At 39.2% G+C, this 16695-nt stretch overlaps 2 protein-coding genes and 1 non-coding gene across 10 annotated transcripts; 1 reads left to right on the forward strand and 2 right to left on the reverse strand.

Annotated features, from left to right (window-relative positions):
- Positions 1 to 103: 103 nt before the first annotated feature.
- Positions 104 to 1668, forward strand: LOC137713611 (uncharacterized). Of its 2 annotated transcripts, none has more exons than XR_015955512.1 (2): positions 104 to 258; positions 782 to 1668. It is a non-coding gene; the product is annotated as an uncharacterized LOC137713611 (transcript). The 2 variants fall into 2 exon arrangements; XR_015955513.1 differs by lacking the exon at positions 104 to 258 and adding an exon at positions 674 to 697.
- Positions 1669 to 2062: 394 nt separating this feature from the next.
- LOC137712883 (serine/threonine-protein kinase ATM) lies at positions 2063 to 6453 on the reverse strand. 4 transcript variants are annotated; one of them, XM_088684407.1, is made up of 4 exons: positions 6194 to 6453; positions 3180 to 5972; positions 2293 to 3056; positions 2063 to 2208 (listed from the first exon to the last, which is right to left on the reverse strand). In XM_088684407.1, exons 2-4 carry the CDS (start codon positions 5923 to 5925, stop codon positions 2176 to 2178), a joined length of 3543 nt encoding a protein of 1180 aa, XP_088540533.1. In that variant the 5' UTR covers positions 5926 to 5972; positions 6194 to 6453; the 3' UTR covers positions 2063 to 2175. The 4 variants fall into 4 exon arrangements, with proteins under 4 accessions (XP_088540533.1, XP_068308167.2, XP_068308166.2 ...); XM_068452066.2 differs by having other exon boundaries at positions 2063 to 3056; XM_068452065.2 differs by having other exon boundaries at positions 2293 to 5972.
- A 972-nt stretch (positions 6454 to 7425) lies between these two features.
- Positions 7426 to 16276, reverse strand: LOC137713342 (pantothenate kinase 2). 4 transcript variants are annotated; one of them, XM_068452631.2, is made up of 23 exons: positions 15910 to 16276; positions 15130 to 15501; positions 14385 to 14597; positions 14157 to 14215; positions 13937 to 14053; positions 13250 to 13369; positions 13067 to 13161; positions 12869 to 12962; positions 12586 to 12717; positions 12314 to 12426; positions 11997 to 12189; positions 10799 to 11007; positions 10404 to 10448; positions 10199 to 10247; positions 9845 to 9927; positions 9491 to 9607; positions 9314 to 9377; positions 8890 to 9036; positions 8631 to 8789; positions 8468 to 8551; positions 8182 to 8376; positions 7977 to 8048; positions 7426 to 7832 (listed from the first exon to the last, which is right to left on the reverse strand). In XM_068452631.2, exons 2-23 carry the CDS (start codon positions 15425 to 15427, stop codon positions 7743 to 7745), a joined length of 2748 nt encoding a protein of 915 aa, XP_068308732.1. In that variant the 5' UTR covers positions 15428 to 15501; positions 15910 to 16276; the 3' UTR covers positions 7426 to 7742. The 4 variants fall into 4 exon arrangements, with proteins under 4 accessions (XP_068308732.1, XP_068308731.1, XP_068308733.1 ...); XM_068452630.2 differs by having other exon boundaries at positions 15130 to 15506; positions 15910 to 16239; XM_068452632.2 differs by lacking the exon at positions 15910 to 16276 and adding an exon at positions 15590 to 15651 and having other exon boundaries at positions 15130 to 15506.
- Positions 16277 to 16695: the final 419 nt, after the last annotated feature.

Raw genomic sequence — 16695 nt, forward strand, 5'->3', positions numbered from 1 at the left:
AGGTTTTCTTAATTGGTTTGGGGGTCTTGGGGCCCCAGAATTGGGTCTAGGAGTAAACTATTGTGTCCACCAGCCCAGAAACCTTGGACACAAGTAGGCAAATCCACCTTCAGTAATAGGTTTAGTTGGGCCAATAGTAACCCGAACCAAACCATATACACTTTTCCAGTCATCTCCTACGTATTTTTTTGGCTTTCTCTGCCTCATTTCGCTCTCCTGGAGTTGGCTGCTGTTTTCGCACGCACTTACGAAGCTACGGTGAGTTTCTTCCTTGTGGGTTTCTCTTAAATCTTTCCTATTCTTTGGTATATCCTTTGGTTTTGTTGAATTCAGATGATTTTGTTTTCTTCTATGGAGGTTATTGAGTTTTATGAGAAACGCAGAACCATATTACGAGTTTGTAGTCCAAAAGGGTAAATTTTGTACGAAACGATTAGGGCGGGATTTTTAAGCTAATGGGGTTGTTAAATATTGTGGTTAGTTTGTTAAAATTGATAGCTTTTGAGTATTATTTTCCGGGAAATTGTTTGTTTTCTACGAGCCATTGTCATTGCACGCCACACGTTTGTGGAAATGCCCCTTTGAATTCTCCATTAATTTTAATTCTCTCTTGTTGTTGTTTTTTTATGTTAGATATGTACATTGACATGTAACATGATCCTGAAGCTGTAGACTTAATCAGTCTGCAGAAGGACCGGTGATGCATTCGTAAAACTTACAATGATAGGGAATGTTCTTCCTTTTGCTAATTGAAGTTTCTTCTGTTTTTGTTTTCCTCCAGACAGGCGACTTCTCGACATTTTCCATTCGGTTCAGATTGTGCTATATAAACCCAATGGTGCAACTTGGTTAATGCAGATAACAGCCTTTTGAGCTATCTTTCATTCTATGAGGCAATTTTTCCATTGATCCAAAAAGAACCATGAGGCTCATTGCAGTTGCCAGATCTTTTCGTGCCCGTCCCACTCTCCCTGAAACAACTGGTCCTTTGCAGTTTCGTTGCTTCCAACCTGATTTTGTGCCCCGGGATCCCAATGCCAAGCCAAAAAAGTACAAATATCCGGCATTCTATGACCCGTACGGTCCTAGGCCTCCACCTTCAGATAAAATCGTTCAGCTTGCTGAGCGAATTGCAGCACTGGCCCCTGAAGCACGGCGCCAACTTGGTCCTACTCTTGCTGAGAGGCTAAGGCATCCGAAGCTGCAACCAATATCAACAGAAGGCTTGGACTTGGGTTCACAGGGAGGGGCAGCTGGTGGTTCAAAGGCCGAGGAAAAGAAGGTGGAGAAAACGGCTTTTGATGTGAAATTGGAGAAGTTCGATGCCGCTGCAAAAATCAAGGTGATCAAGGAAGTGAGGACATTTACCAATCTGGGATTGAAGGAGGCTAAGGATCTTGTCGAGAAGGTACCTTGCGTGCTTAAACAAGGGGTTACCAAAGAGGAAGCAAGTGACATAATTGAGAAAATAAAGACGGCTGGAGGAGTTGCCGTTTTGGAGTAGCATTCGAAGTTGTTTTATTGTGTTCCTGAAACGATTTGCATTGTTGTTTCTGCTCAATCGGGTTTCATGATCTCCGGAAAGTTGTTCGCGATTTTCGAATATGAATTTTCTGTTGTGAATACAAATTTGATATGAAGCCATAATTTTGTGACTCTTCTGCAAAAGCTTGGTTTGAAATAAGCTTTCCAGCTTTGTTTTGGAGATTGAAACACTGCTTGACTATTTTGACGTCCGGCGTGGGAGGCAGTCCTCTGCCGCCACCACTGAAAACCAAAACTCCGGCCAGGCTGAAACTGAAAGAACCTAACGGTCCGGCCTGTTTTAAGTTACAAACCATAAACAAACCGGTCTAAACAGCAAAACCAAATCGTCCGACCTCTGTGATATAACTCATCATTGTTTTAAATTCAGCTTCGTTCACTTTGCAGGCCAAACATAAACAAGAACCCCAAACACAACCATAAGAAAAATCCATACAACAAAAAACCGAATTACTAGAGAGAACCGAGTGATGAAATAACACTACAAAAGGGAGGGAGGGAGAGAGAGAGAGAGAGATGAAATAACGAAAAGCCGAATTACTAGAGATACATAGAGGTTCGAATGCAATAGGTCATTTGCCTATGCCATTACATGCAATAAATTACGAAGGTTCCAATTCTAACATTAATTCACCTACAGAGCCTGCCCGAAGGAGTCACTCCCTACATTTACAGACAACGCATATAAGACTTCCATAACCTTCAATTCCAATTAAGAGAGGAAGAAGAACCAGTCATGGAGCTCACCTTCTGCAGGAGGGCCTTAATTTCACACTCCAGCTTTGCTCGCATCTCCGGAGAAAGATTGTCTCCTGAGTTCTCCAGCATTGATGTCATCATCTGAAGATTCTGCCTTATGAAGTCGAGGCGAGGTGCCTTTTCAGGCAAACTTGGAGAGGCTAGACCTGTGGGGAGAGACCAACCTGGTTCTAAAACCCTGGACACAGATGGAAGATGGAAGAGCTTGTAACTAACGAGGTTTCCTCCGAAAGGGTTGTCCTTCTCTAGACTCCGAAGTGCTTCTCCAGCATCAGCATTTTCCATGAATACAACCTGGGCACTACCAGGATCTTTCAACATCTGTGTCTCCGACTCCTTCAAAGGTCCAAACCGACAAAATGTTGAAATCAAATCATCTTTTGAAGGCATTGCTACTCCTGGGGAAAAGTTCAACATAAGAGCAGTTGCCAGAGCCTTATCATTAATCTGAGCTTTACCATTATTCACATCCAGTTTCCGCTGCATAGCGGTAGCTTCTCCTTTTCTCCTCCTCCTCTTCCGCTCTGGTTTAATTGGAGGCGTAAGGCCATTAAACTCTTGACATGCCTTTCCCAATAAGTTGCATTCAGCACTACTTCCATTCAAATCTGGAATACCATCAGCCGGAGGCTTTGGTTCTGCTTTCTCCTTTCTCTTTCTCTTTCTCTGTGCAGGCCTAGTTTCAGCTGAGAGTAAGCCAGTAATCTGTTTGGGGTCCAGGCATGACAAAGCTTGAGGAGAAACCCGCAGATCTACAACCAAAGAACCAGGTTTCACATTGTTTACATTCACATCTACAAAGCCAGTAGGGATATTAGACTTCAAATGCTCTGAAGCCGTTTCACTCCCTAACCTATTTTCTAACAAAACTTTACCTTCAGAAGCAGCAGTGCCAATAGCCTGTTGATCATCACCGAGAAGGCCAGGTAGAAGATTGTTCCCATTTAAATCTGGAATTCCTGTAGTTTGTTTATTCTGCAGACACACTGGACTTGCTACATCATCGATCTTTCTATTCTTTTGCTTACCACAGGGCATGAGAGGGTGTACGTCCAACGACTCTTGCACCAAAAAGCTATCAGGGGTGATGCCAATATTCACATCTGACAGTCCAGAAAGGGATTTAGTCTTCAATCTTCCCAGATTTGGTCGTCCCCTTTTCTTTGTAGCAGTTGAAGTGCTTTGAACTAGATTTGGTATGCTGGCAGTGTCTTCGCCCTCTGGATGCTTCAACTTAGACTTTCTCCTCCTTTTCTTTGGTTCAGATTTTGCCTCGTTCTGACTACTATATCCCAACAGGTTGGGGTTAGCATCTTCCTGACCAGCCATATTGTTACGATAGGCTTCACAAATAGATTCATCATGAAATACTGAAATCCTGAATCTAGAAACAAACCAGGCAACTGAATCAAATGTCTTATTTTCGTTCGGATATAGGCAGTTGACAGCTGTACAGTAGATTTCAGAAAGCAACTCAGCAGAAGATGCATTTATTAAGTTTGGGTCACCGGATATGTTACTTTCACCTGTAAGCCTTTTATACCACTTTCTCCAGAACTTCTCACCGGTAAATTTAAAATTAGAAGGCGATCCACTAGACTGGCTGGCATCAACATTTGCAGCCACTCCCTCATCATCCATTTCAGCAGGCAATCCCTTCTGTCCCAAGTTTATGTACGGGTAAGACAAGTACCTGCTCTTCTTCCGTTCTTTTGATTCAATGCCTTTTTCAGTCATTCCCTCATTTCCAACATCACCATATTCAAAGTCAGAATCCCTCTTCACCTTTCTCCTCCTCAATTTTGAACCTGAGATGAAACCTTCATCAGCAATATTGTCTCCATCAAAAACCTTGTCTAACAATTCATTTCTTCCATTCTTCTGAGAGTTATTTAATGGTGTGCTTTTCAAGAACACTTCATCTAGCTCAGTATCTCCATATCCAACCCGAATGTCGACATTACGTTTAGCCATTGACTTGCAATCAGCACCATCTTCAGCATCATTTGTTTCCCGGAGTAGATGCATAGGCAGTTGGCTGTGCCCTATGGAACGGTAGAAGGCTGATAATTGATTTCGTTTGACAACAAAATCAAGTGTGCCACCTATGGAAACAACCAGTGCAAGATTTTTGAGATGCGCAAGAAACTCTGCAGAATTAAAATGATCAACTGAAAATTCTCCAAGTTTGCCAGATTTGCGGTCAGGCATGGGAATTCCTTTGTTAGATTCTGCATCACTGGCTGACAGGTGGGTTTCTTTCAAAACACACATACAAGTCATATTCAATTTTACAAGCCGACCAAACTCTTCGAGTGCTTTCTCAACAGCTCCAAGGAATATTCTAGCCTTGCTTTGCCCCGACATCTGCTCAAAGTACTCACGAAAAGGTTTTAGTTGGTATGGATGGCACCATGCTACATGACTCATCCCAAAATATCCAACTAGTAGACAGCCCCCTGGATCCCCACTGGCACCAAACTTTGACGCATATACTGGATCATATATTTTACCAGGCCACCATGTCTGGGTTTTGGTTTTAATCCATACAATGTCACCCACAGAAAAACCATAGCCTTGATAATCAAAATCCTTCTCCTGTTCATCATGTCCAAATTCTTCTACAGTTTCTGTACCTGCAAATCCAGGACAACTTGCCACCTGAAGATCATCCGGTGGATGGCCACTAAAATCCACGAACAGTGATATACCATCATCCGAAACTTCTATCTTCTTGCTAGATGAGTCAACCCCAACTAAGTCAATCCCATTCAATCCCAATGCTTTTCCTTCATTCATACCATCATCATAATCAGCTATCTTCTCAACTCCATCCTCTTCATTATCAGTACCACCCAAGTCCTCTAAGTTCCCGAGATTCCTGTTCCCATCTGACTGTGGCTCCGCAAAATCCATCTGAACGTCATTTCCCTTATCTGATGGCAATCGTTGGGAACCCATTTGAGCATCGCTTTCCACATCAACTCCACCCTCTTCATTATCATTACCACCCAAATCCTCAAAGTTCCCGTTCCCATCTGACTGTGGCTCCACAAAATCCGTCTGCACGTCATTTCCATTATCCGATAGGGAATGTTGGGAACTCATTTGAGCATCGCTTTCCACATCAACTCCACCCTCTTCATTCTCATTACCACCCAAATCCTCTAAGTTCCCGTTCCCATCTGACTGTGGCTCCGCAAAATCAATCTGAACATCATTTCCTATTTCGGATGGCAACCTTTGGGAACCCATTTGAGCCTCATTTTCCCCACCAACCACACCATTAAGCCAACAAGCCTCCTCAACCCCAACACCATTCATGCAACTATTAAACATACCAGAAACTGCATCCATACCCAACAATCCCAAATCCTCTCCTTTATTACCATCCAGGATTCCTTTCTTGGCTTCCACCGCTTGAGTCACCCCTTCCACATAACCAAGTGCCGCATCATTACCGGTAACACCAACTCCTTCTCCACTACCTCCCAAAATTCCAGGAAATGACTCCAACCCAGTACAGTTCTCACTCCACCCTAACAACTCAGATGCCCCTTCTAGGGTTTTACCACTAGGGTTTTGATCTTCTAGGGTTTCTGGGGTCTTTGGCCTCTCCATTGTCTACAAATTCCTAACAAGTCCACCGATTTTTCCCAACATCAAACCTAATGAAGAAAAAAACGAAAATAAACAAAAAAGAACAAAGCTTTGTTATCATCACTAAAAAAATTCAGCACCCCAAAAAAAAAAAAAAAAACAAACAAAATTTTTAGGGCAGAATGATAGCAAAGACCTAAATATTAAATAAATTTCTTCTCTAAAAAATTAAAATTTAAGACCCATAACTACCAGAAAGAAATTACAGAAGAGGAAACAATGAAATTACCTCAAGAAAAATGTATGATTGTTCCATGAGTGCTGAGCCTGTGTGATCCGAGACGAACCCTAAGCTGGAATGGTGGGTCGGCGCGTGAGATCCTCGAGAGTTACAAGTTTTGAGGAATCTATGGGGAAAAGGCCGAAGAGGCGAAAGATGCGTATCGAACTGAATGAGAGAAAGAGAGAGAGAGAGAGAGAGAGAGAGAGAGAGAGAGAGAGATTGAGTGAGTGAGTGAGTGTAAGTGAGTGAGGGAGAGAGTCGCTCTCGGCTATGTTGTAGCAAAATGTCGGTATTTAAAGGTGGTTTTTGTGGCCTGCACGTCCTCTTAGTACACGTGAGAACGTAAGCACTCTAGACTCTAGTTAGATTTTTTGAGTAGATCGATATTTTTACAGTAGAAGAGAAGTTCGATTAAGTCACATAATGAGCAACCTAATTTAGTATTGAATTCGCCATCCACGAGATTCGAACCTAAGACCTCTCATTTCTAAGCGAAGAGGAATACCACCAGATTATAGTACTGACTGACTGGACTTTTGTTAGATTTGAGTCTTTTTTAGCATGATGTATATTTATTCCATAATTTTTAGAGTTATTGACTCTGTTTTGACGTATCGTTTGATTCGAAGATTAAAAGTACATTATCGCCTCGTACGGTTGCATGAAAGGGAGATTAATTATCACTAATGTGTGGTAGAAATAACACATTATCATGGTTAACTCATATAACACACGTTTAAATAAAGACGACAACATTACTGCTTGACCCATTTATTTCATAAAGTAGCTTAACATCAACTAATTAGCCTCCAATGTAATTTTCTTCTCGAATATCTTCAAACATCAAAGAGATTACTCAACTAGAACCACGTAAATTCACAAGGATAAGAATTCAATAACTAATTATTATGGTTAGTCGATCCTGTAACTTAATGCAAATTCACATTGATAAAAGAAAATGTTCTAAGAGAAATCAAGGGAGAATTTCCAATCACAATTCGTAGAAACAAACTATAGTTGAGCAACTCGTAAATTTGATCAAAATATGATAAGAGTATAGTCGGAGTATAACCTTTTTTTGGTAAACTAGTCGGAGTATAACCTTCACAAAGAGCTAACCATAATATTTTATAAGAATTATAATTGAAAAAGATGCGGATCCATAAAATCCATAGGATGTAAATCAGGACCGCACATTTAAAAGCATGATTTTACGTAATCAGAAAAAAGTTCCAAGATATAAACTAGTTGGTCGCAGTATATAACCTTTGGTGACGATTTCAGTTCTTTTTCTTCGTACTTTAGTTTTGTGGACGACATTATTTTGTGTCAATTTTGTTTGCACAATCGAAAAGCCGCATCCTTTCGGATGCCAATGAACAAATACATAACATACAGAGAAGAGAACCATTAACCCCGCCACTGAATCGGGGTCCTTGTAAATCTGCATACAATCATAGTCTTTAGTCGTTTTTGTATCGAGCGGTTGTATCCTAAGATCGAGACCTCCCATGGCTTACAACCGGGCGCTACAAGATGATGCGAACCGGAGCTTTTAACTTACTGGTTCGTATCTGCAAACACAGTCGTATATGTTGCCTTGGATCAGTTTTTGGGCCAGCCTTCGATTCTTCACCATTGCAAGCTGCATTAGAAGTTGTTCTTGTTATTGCAGTGTAAAAGAAAACGTTAGAATCCTATTGCAGGTTGGATCAAAGTTCACTTGGTTCGCTATCTCTACCGGAAACATCACACCAAGGTTAATACCGACAACCATTGAAATCCTCACCTTTAACGCATCACATTTAAACTTTGCATTAAAGTTGGTATGAAGAGACCTGCCCATCCCTTCCAAGATAACCTGCATGAATAGTATTCAGTCAATAGAATGATTCGAAGAGTTTTTCTAACTCGTTCTGTTTTTTTCTTCGGGTGTTTATCATGTTATGAGTAATGCTTGACAATGGTTTTAGTAGTTTGAACAAGGATCATACCAAATCGGCCTCTTTTGCAGCAGCAGCTAGCTCAGAGCTAACCTGCCGTAAGTCTATACAAGGACCGCCGCAACCATTCTCAACAACCATCAATGGAACTGAAGATGAATTTCCCTTGGAACCATCTAGAGTGCTAACCATTGCATCGACAAGTAAACCTCCTGCTTCAGCAGCTCTGCGAAGAATGTCACAATGCTGTTGACTAGAAGAATCAGTTTCTTTTTCCCTCATCATTTTATATATACGAAAGAAAGGTTAAAAGACTTAATTATGCTTGTGGACTGACCTTGGCAGATTCGGCAACAATTTCAGGAAGCTCCATTGCAGTTACATCATTTAGAGCTGGGAGGGAGTTGGCAACCAAGACAACCTGCAAAATCAATCTTATTACGATGTTTTCAATGCACAACTTAATTAGATACGGAATGAGCCTTGGCAGCAAAACTTACTTCCGTTCCATGTCGGAGAAGTTCCCGTGCTAGGGGCAGCATTCCTAAAATAACGTCAGCACCCGCGTTATCCACAAATAGCAAAGCTCTTTTATGTGGACGAGGTTTTTTATCTCCAGATCCTAACATTCTCTCTTTGAAAACATCAAAGTCATCCACCTGCATAAAGATTAACAGCTCTTCTACATTCGAATACCCAATCGGCAATTAATTTGAAACAACTGAAAGGACAAGGGAACTTTGTTTTGAATCCACTTACGCGCCAAGGTCTTTGCATCTTATTGCGGCTCATTCTATAAATTTCAATAATCGTTCCTTTGTGATAGAGATCCACGCAGGCACGGGATCCCCAGTCGAAAATGTTTGCAGCAAGGACACCTTCAATAAGGGTAAGTAGTCTTGCTTCCTGTAAATTAAGAAGATTTCGAATGATCAGAACAACAGTTCAAAACGTGCCAGTTGGAATGGCTCAACTGTGCTGGAAGGAACAAACTAAACCGTCTGAAAATGTAGCGAGGTGCCCACAACAATTTATATTTACCACAGTTCAACCATAATAGACTAGGCTTCCATACTCTTTAAACTTTTGCAAAGACCGAATGAAAGATGAATCGGATAAATATCAACTGATACCTTAATGGCATTTGGTAACCACCATATTGAATGAAGAACAGGAATTGTACCTCACTCATACTATCAAGCTCCATCAGCAGATCGGCTAAAACAGCAAGTGATGCCTCATTTTCCCTGTTGCATTCGTAAACCAGGAGAGGGTTAGAATCACTACGAGTTAAGTATATGAAACAATGACTTTCATCAGGCAAGACCTTCTTTTACACTATTTAAAGACTTTCTTTTACCTTTGTTTTATACTTCTATATGCATCAACAAATTGGAACTCCCTCAAGCATTCTTCTCTTAGTTCCAATAGATTCGCCAACCCTAACTTTCCATATGCAGCAGGCTCCTCCATCAACCTATACAGCCAGTTGGAAGATGTTAAATGGAATAAGTGCAAATAAAAATCTCATTGATCTCCAAGAACATATTATTTTAGAAAAAAAAAAAAAAGGTTTCAGACAGGATACATGATAGCATTACAAACTTGTACGCACATGTATGACGCACAGAACCAGGAGTTTCAAGCTTTATAACAGACCAGAATGTTATATAATACAACAAATATTAGATATAATTTCTCATAGCATAGATACCGTGCCAAATGAGCAGAAAAAGCACGAGCAAAAGCATCGCCCCTTCTTTTAGCATCATCCGTTCCACCTTCACTTGCCACTGCCTAACATAATCAGTCATAAATCAATAATGAAAATGTATCCAATCTGAATTTCTGTTTGCATTAATATTATCAAGGAAGATTCTAAATACACAATGAGCACTAACAAAATGGAAATGCAAAATCGCATAAATAAAAACCAAAGAGAAAGTGAACTTTTCAATATTTTCCACATTTAACTATAACTGACGGACACTTGGTTGCCTATAAAACTTTAGACAGTGAAAAAAATAGAGTTCTATGAAACAGATGCTCTAGCTGATGCTATGTTTACCTTATCAACGAGGTCTGGTAGATGCTCTGACAGCACAGTGAACCAGTACCTATAACACGAAAGACACTCAAATTACCCATAACAAACTAATCATTCATAAATTTGGACATAGACAATTTCAAATAACACATTATAGTTACTAGCGTTGTGCAGATGGACTCTTGAGGATTTCCAAGCAAAAAGAAAACTAACAGCATGTACTCACTCTAACTCGCCGTGATCTGAGAGATCGATAGTGTTAGGCTCATACCTGTAACATCAGAAAAACAAACAAAACAAGTATTTAGTGTAAAAGGACATGTAAGATTAAAAAAACCAAAATAGTGTAAGACTCAGCACCAATCATCAGATCCTGGTAAAAGACGTGCCCCACGGCTGTACCAAACATATTAGTGTCTCACTTGTATCATTGTAAAGGATACCAACACACTGAGTGAAACTGTCGAAGTTCCAAAAACACAAACTTTGTGAGGATAGGACATACGGGAAGGGTGATCATGGAACTCCACTCTATCAGAGAGGTATAGTTACCATCTAATCTAGGCCCCAGCAACTATATTCGCAGGGTAGTGATCAATAAAAATCTATAAGTTGACTTACGTTTTTGGGTCCGCCAATAATGGAAAGACTTCCAACGTGGGTACCAGATGTAGGACCCCAATGTTTAAAGCACTTGCATCAGAACGGAGAGTACCTCCTTTGGACGAAGGAACTTCAAAGCCTCCAAGTCCAGTAGTTCCAGGAGGAGCCATTGGTGCTGGAGCAGTAATCTCAGTCCCTTTCTGAACAAACTTCTCCATCCATGAAATCTGCAATCAAGGTTTCCGACTCACTTAAGTTCTAAGATTTCTTGGACATACTTGAAAAGACAAAATTGTCCGAAGACTAGAATTCCATTACAGAGCATAGTATAATCATTTCCCTTTTTTTACAAGAAACCCAAATTTTACTAGTAAAGAAATTGATACAAGTAACATGAAAAAGAACAAGAACATCAAATCCCGGACAACAAAGACCTAAAGTACCATAAGATTAAAGCTCCTCTCATTAGGGAATGATATATAGGAGCATTCATGGTGAGACCAGTAAAAAACAATGGCTTGTAGCCTTGTACATACTGAAGAGTCGATAACAATCAAGGGCGGAGGTAGAATAAGCTGGGGTGGGCTATAGCCTAGGGTAAATTTTGGAATTTCAAAAAATAGCATGCAGCTCTATAAGCCAAAGTTGTCTAGTTTGAAACTAGCACAACCTTCTTTTATAAAATTAGCCTACCTCGAACAGAAAAAGAAAAGTAGCTCACCCCTACAGACTTTCCTAGCTCTGTCCTTGATAACGATGGAAACCGCAGCTGATTGCTCAACCTTTCCTATTCCTATGGTCCAAACTCTAGCAGCTCTTATGGTATTTCATCCATAGATTCCTACCCTTCTGCCTTTTAGCCAAGTTGGCCTTTAGAAAGTATATATGCACCTGTATAGTTGCTCCAATAATCTAATCTTCAAAGATGCCTCAGTTATTTATTTATTTGGAAAAGTATAAAAAGATGTGATTCTAGAGAATCATTGTAGTGGAGTCAATTTTCCAACTCTAATTTGCTTCTCTCCCCGAAAAAAGCTGTGATGCATTGCGGGACATTTTGACATTAAACTTGTTAAATTTTTTTCAGACCGATAAATTAAAGCTGAATTCATGCCTTCCCGAAACTAAACAAGAGAAAAACATACGACCCAGATCCATTATTATCAGAGAATCAGCAGCTCGGGGTCAGGTCTTTTCAACTTTGATAACATTTTACCTTCTCGTTCAAATCCCCAAGTGGTGGACCATGAATCTTTCCTCCGGTATATGCACCGCCCACAGGAAATCTTTCAACTAAATGATGGACCATCAAGTCATCAAGACCATGCTTTTCATAGCTCATAAATGCACCTAAAGCTCCCAGAAAACCTTCATGTCTCAAAAACATTGCTTGTGCATCTCCATTTGACCTAAAAAACACATATGATATTTTCAAACTTTACGATAAAACAGTAAACAAATTATACTCAATATCAAAGACAAGGAAGAAGAGGAATAAAAGTCTAAATCTTGATAAGAAAATTGTATGTGTACCAGAACTGAACGGCAAAGGAGATAGTGTCCATGGTATAAGCATGACCCCTTATGAAAAAACCACCAAAATATATTCGCTTCAGACCAAACCGTAGTGCATTTAGATAAGCTATCTGCACAGCAGAACAGTCCAATCAGATCTACCAAAATTAGCACATCTATTAGTTGTTTAGAACAAAAATTATTGTTATCATTTTTAGATTTCATGTACTCGACAGAGGTACAACATAAATTGCATTTTCATGGCATAATCTTGTAACTGCAGAGCACACCTGGCCAATATTATAAGAAATCATTCGTAAGAGAGACAGTGATATATCTTCAGGGCGGTAGTCTTCATACTCCTTGTTTTCTGAAATAGCCTTCCCAAAACTAGAGGCGATGGTTGATGCAGATAGACCGATCTATAACATGTTTTATGATTAGGGATTCTTAGTCTCACCACTAGATTAAGAAAATTTGCATAATTCATGATAATCAATATCAAGATTTCTGACTAATTTACAGCTCCAAACTTCAAAGTAGTGTTCTCAACAGAATAGACAATCTGCATACCTTTGAGTAGTCCATACCACCATAAATGTCCCCAACAAGCATGTCTATAGCACCATTGTCTCCCCGTTGACTCAGCTCTAACAACTCATCAAAACTGATAAGGGAATGAATTAGTCAAAGACCTGGACAAACTTTCTAGAAAGAGATGAGATGAAAAATAGAAAGCAACAAAAAGTTAATCAGAAGGAAAAAAAAAACCTTTTGCACTTTGTTAACAGTTTTCCCAAGCCCCAATAAGTACCGCCACCAACATTTGTTCCACTTACCCGCTGAAATTTGCCATCTCCATCAACCTATAGCAACGTAGATTAATTGATAATTAATAAACTCAACAAGCCTCCAGAATTCAATTAACAAAAAGAAAACAAAAGAAAGAGTTACCTTAATTATACTAACACCGGACCCAATGTTAACTAGAAGATATGGGAATAATTCATTCTGGTCAATCTGCACAAACTCTTTCTGACCCTCCATGTGTGTGAAAGCTTCATGACGAATTGCCTACTAGAATCATGGTAGAACATCTAATTACCTCTTAGAGAAGTATGGTTATGATGGAGGAAAGAAGGCAAAAATGTACTAAAAGTTAATATGATTAGAGTACTTGATGGCATCCCTATATGGTACCCAGACAATTTATCAGCAAGCCATGAATGAACAATCTCATGATAATTCCTAATCACCGTCTTTCTTTTCAGACGATAATATATTCAACACTTAAACGACAGAACTCCCATATTCAAGAAGAGATATGAGCAATTGAGAAATCAAATAAACACAAAATGCCAGATTTCTCGAATAAGGAAAAATCTCTAATATCACAAATAAAGTGAAACAAAAAAACTAAAAATTAAAGTTTGTTTTTCTTGGTAACGTATGAACTCAACTCAATTTTACTGATAGAGGCAAAGTCAACACCCAGGAGCAGAGAATTAGAAGTTTTTAATGTTCTTACTGGAAAACTAATGGACATACAAGAAGTTCATATCATTTTCAAACAAAAATACACATCAAGAGGAGGAAAAAAACCTAATCCATAAGAAAATGTTATCTTGTATCAACACCCACCTTGAGTAGAAAATTTGCTCCAGATACTAGACAATTCATTTCGTCTTCTTTGTCAAGACTAACCCCAAGCCGTTCTTTGAAGAGGTCCGCAAACTTGTATGCCCCACCACCTGTAGCCTTCAGGCAAGAATTCATTCATTGATATTAGTATGATCCCCAAAAATACACAGAATAATGGATTTCTAAAATACATAACAAGATCGATAAACACTTATATTACCTTGATTACGGAACTTTCATTGGTTGGGGCATCAGGATTCCAGATCCGAGCATCCATTCCTATCCACAATTTGTCTTTCTTAGAACACAGGTATATTATTTTGCTAAAAATTGACACAGTTACATAAGGATTCAAGCATAAATATCATACAAGTTCGAGAAATCTACCATGCTTGGCTATTGAATAAAACAACTGAAACAAGAGAAAAGAACATCCAGAAAAATATACCACCACGGTGAAGCTGCTTAGAGTAGATGAAGTCTAAGCACTCGTTAATCTTGTTTGTCTCAAACTTCACAAAATGAAGCCGCCCACCTAGAACAGGGTAGCTTCTCCTACTACCTTTTGATATTCCCAACCTCTCCTTCAAAGTTTTCTTCCTTTTATCATCAATTGATTGGCCTTCATGTCTTGAGAAATACACCAACTTGATGAGAGATCCTGCCATTAACCATTAAACAGCTTAAAACGTCGATCTTTATAAACACACTAAAACAGTTTTTTTGAACTCAAAATTTACATGCGATCCCACACAGCCAGGTACTGATCACAAATTCACAGTTAAATTTAAAACACCAGAAATTATAGCACCAACGATCACAATAAGCAGTTCACACCGGATATAGCATGGCATGCATAATCTCTCTTTCTCGTCACCAAATCAAACATATCTTTATACATGCCATATTGGGGGAGGGGGAGATCAAACACGAGATCTCCATGCATTGGTGAACGCACTTAACCAACTGAGCTACAAGCCCCTTCCTCCAACAGATCAAACTTCTACTTTCCTTAAAAAAGATGTTCACTTTAATCTAAAAAGCTAAGCAGAGAACAAAAGAAAACACAACCCATGCACTGAAAACTGACACCAGAATTACCAAAAGCTAACCAATAAAACAGAAAATTTAGAAACCAAAAACCGCAAAGACTTTTCAAAAGCAAGTGATTCAAGGGAAGAATACAATTATACCTCCAATGTCCAAAGCCAAGTGAGACAAGTCATCAGACTGATTAGGCAGAAGAATTGTGGGGTCCCTCTCTTCAAAATTCCCTTGAATGGCCGCTTTGCTGAGGTCCAACTGAGGCCGGGAACCCGACCGGTGAATCGAATTTCCGGTGGCCGGAGCCATATCCCTCTCACTGCTACTTTGACCAACCTCTCCTCCTTCTGTTCTAATCACCGCATGGGACTCTAAAGTATTAATGTTTTTGTCACCACCTTCTTCCTTCTCTCTCTCTTTTATATCGCTAGTTCCAAAACCAGCCATTAATCCAAAAATTCACCCCCTCCCAACCTCTCAACTGCTTCCCCTTGGCCTATGTGTGCCCACTTTGTCCTTCTCTGTACTAAATAAACAATTAATTAATCAAATTTTGACTGAAACAATTAAGAACATTGCTTTAAATTTACAAACTTTGAAGCTATTTACTGATTCAGAAGAAAACCCTTGTGACAAGATTCAATATTTCAATTAAAATTTCTGAACTTGGGGACCCAAGTGAAAAATAGGATGAAATTATCAAGCTTTTAAATGTATCTGGACCACCTCAGACAAATTTTACATCAAATGGTAAGAAGAAACATGTAAATTATGTAATTAAAAAAAAAAAAAAGGAGAAATAAATGGACCCAGAAGATTATAAATAAATAAATAAACAATAAAAAGGTTAAAAATTTTGATTAGGTGAGAAAGTGGGAGGGAACTGATTGAACTGGAAATGTAAACAAAAAAACAAATCAAATGCGGACCTTAAAAGTGTGAAACTTTGAATCCGAGAGGAGGGAAGACAGCAACACAGTAATACGAGGATTTAGGAGGGGAGATTATGAAGGATTGGTTCTTTTCCTTGTAGGAGATGTGGGGCAGTCAGCAGCTTTTGTGTCTGTCTCCGGTTTGTGATCGGTTTTGTTTGGTTCCTCCTGTGATTTGCGAGCTGGGTGGTGTAAACTTACTCGCATAAGAAGCGCGTGAGAGTTGCGAGAGTTGCGCTGATTTCGCGCCCCGCAGCATCGATTTATGCGAGAGTTGAATTATTGGTTCATATGCCATAAACTACCATTATGACTATCAGCTCTATAAGTTCATAGTCTGGAAAAAAAAAAAAAAAAAAGTGATGGTACTTCAGGGTTATTCATCTTTTTGGGGTTTGGGAACGTTGCGGAGAATTTCGTTCCGTTCGTAACCTCCCACATTTTTTTTTTTTTTTGTTGAAGAGTCTCAATCCACTGTTACCATTGAGCCACTTACAATGGTTCTGACTATATAAGTTTATCTTGTTTTTTTTTTTTATGCCATTTACCAAGTCTTCTACTTCCTAATTTAAATAACACTAGCATATGGGCACACACAGAGTGTGTGAGAAAATTTTTTTATTTTTATTTTTGAAATAGAAGGAGAGAGAGGAAGAGAGTAATAGAGAACGTGGGAATATGATTTTTTTTTTTTTTTGTTAAATTAGATATATGTTATAATTACATATATGTGAGGCTTTGGAAAAAAAAATATAAAATAAAATTTGGTTGTGTGAAATTACA

Source organism: Pyrus communis, chromosome 14, assembly GCF_041283825.1.
Source record: "Pyrus communis isolate YQ-2024b chromosome 14, ASM4128382v1, whole genome shotgun sequence".
In the NCBI taxonomy this organism is placed as follows: domain Eukaryota; kingdom Viridiplantae; phylum Streptophyta; class Magnoliopsida; order Rosales; family Rosaceae; genus Pyrus; species Pyrus communis.

What these genes read in the sequence shown, in the direction of transcription:
- LOC137712883 (XM_068452063.2), bottom strand. Translation starts at nt 5,925, where the DNA reads ATGGAGAGGCCAAAGACCCCAGAAACCCTAGAAGATCAAAACCCTAGT.
- LOC137713342 (XM_068452631.2), bottom strand. Translation starts at nt 15,427, where the DNA reads ATGGCTGGTTTTGGAACTAGCGATATAAAAGAGAGAGAGAAGGAAGAA. An exon ending in TTTCTTATAATATTGGCCAG is followed by an intron (nt 12,427 to 12,585) that starts GTGTGCTCTGCA and finishes TCTGCTGTGCAG; the next exon opens with ATAGCTTATCTAAATGCACT. An exon ending in TACCAGACCTCGTTGATAAG is followed by an intron (nt 9,928 to 10,198) that starts GTAAACATAGCA and finishes TGATTATGTTAG; the next exon opens with GCAGTGGCAAGTGAAGGTGG.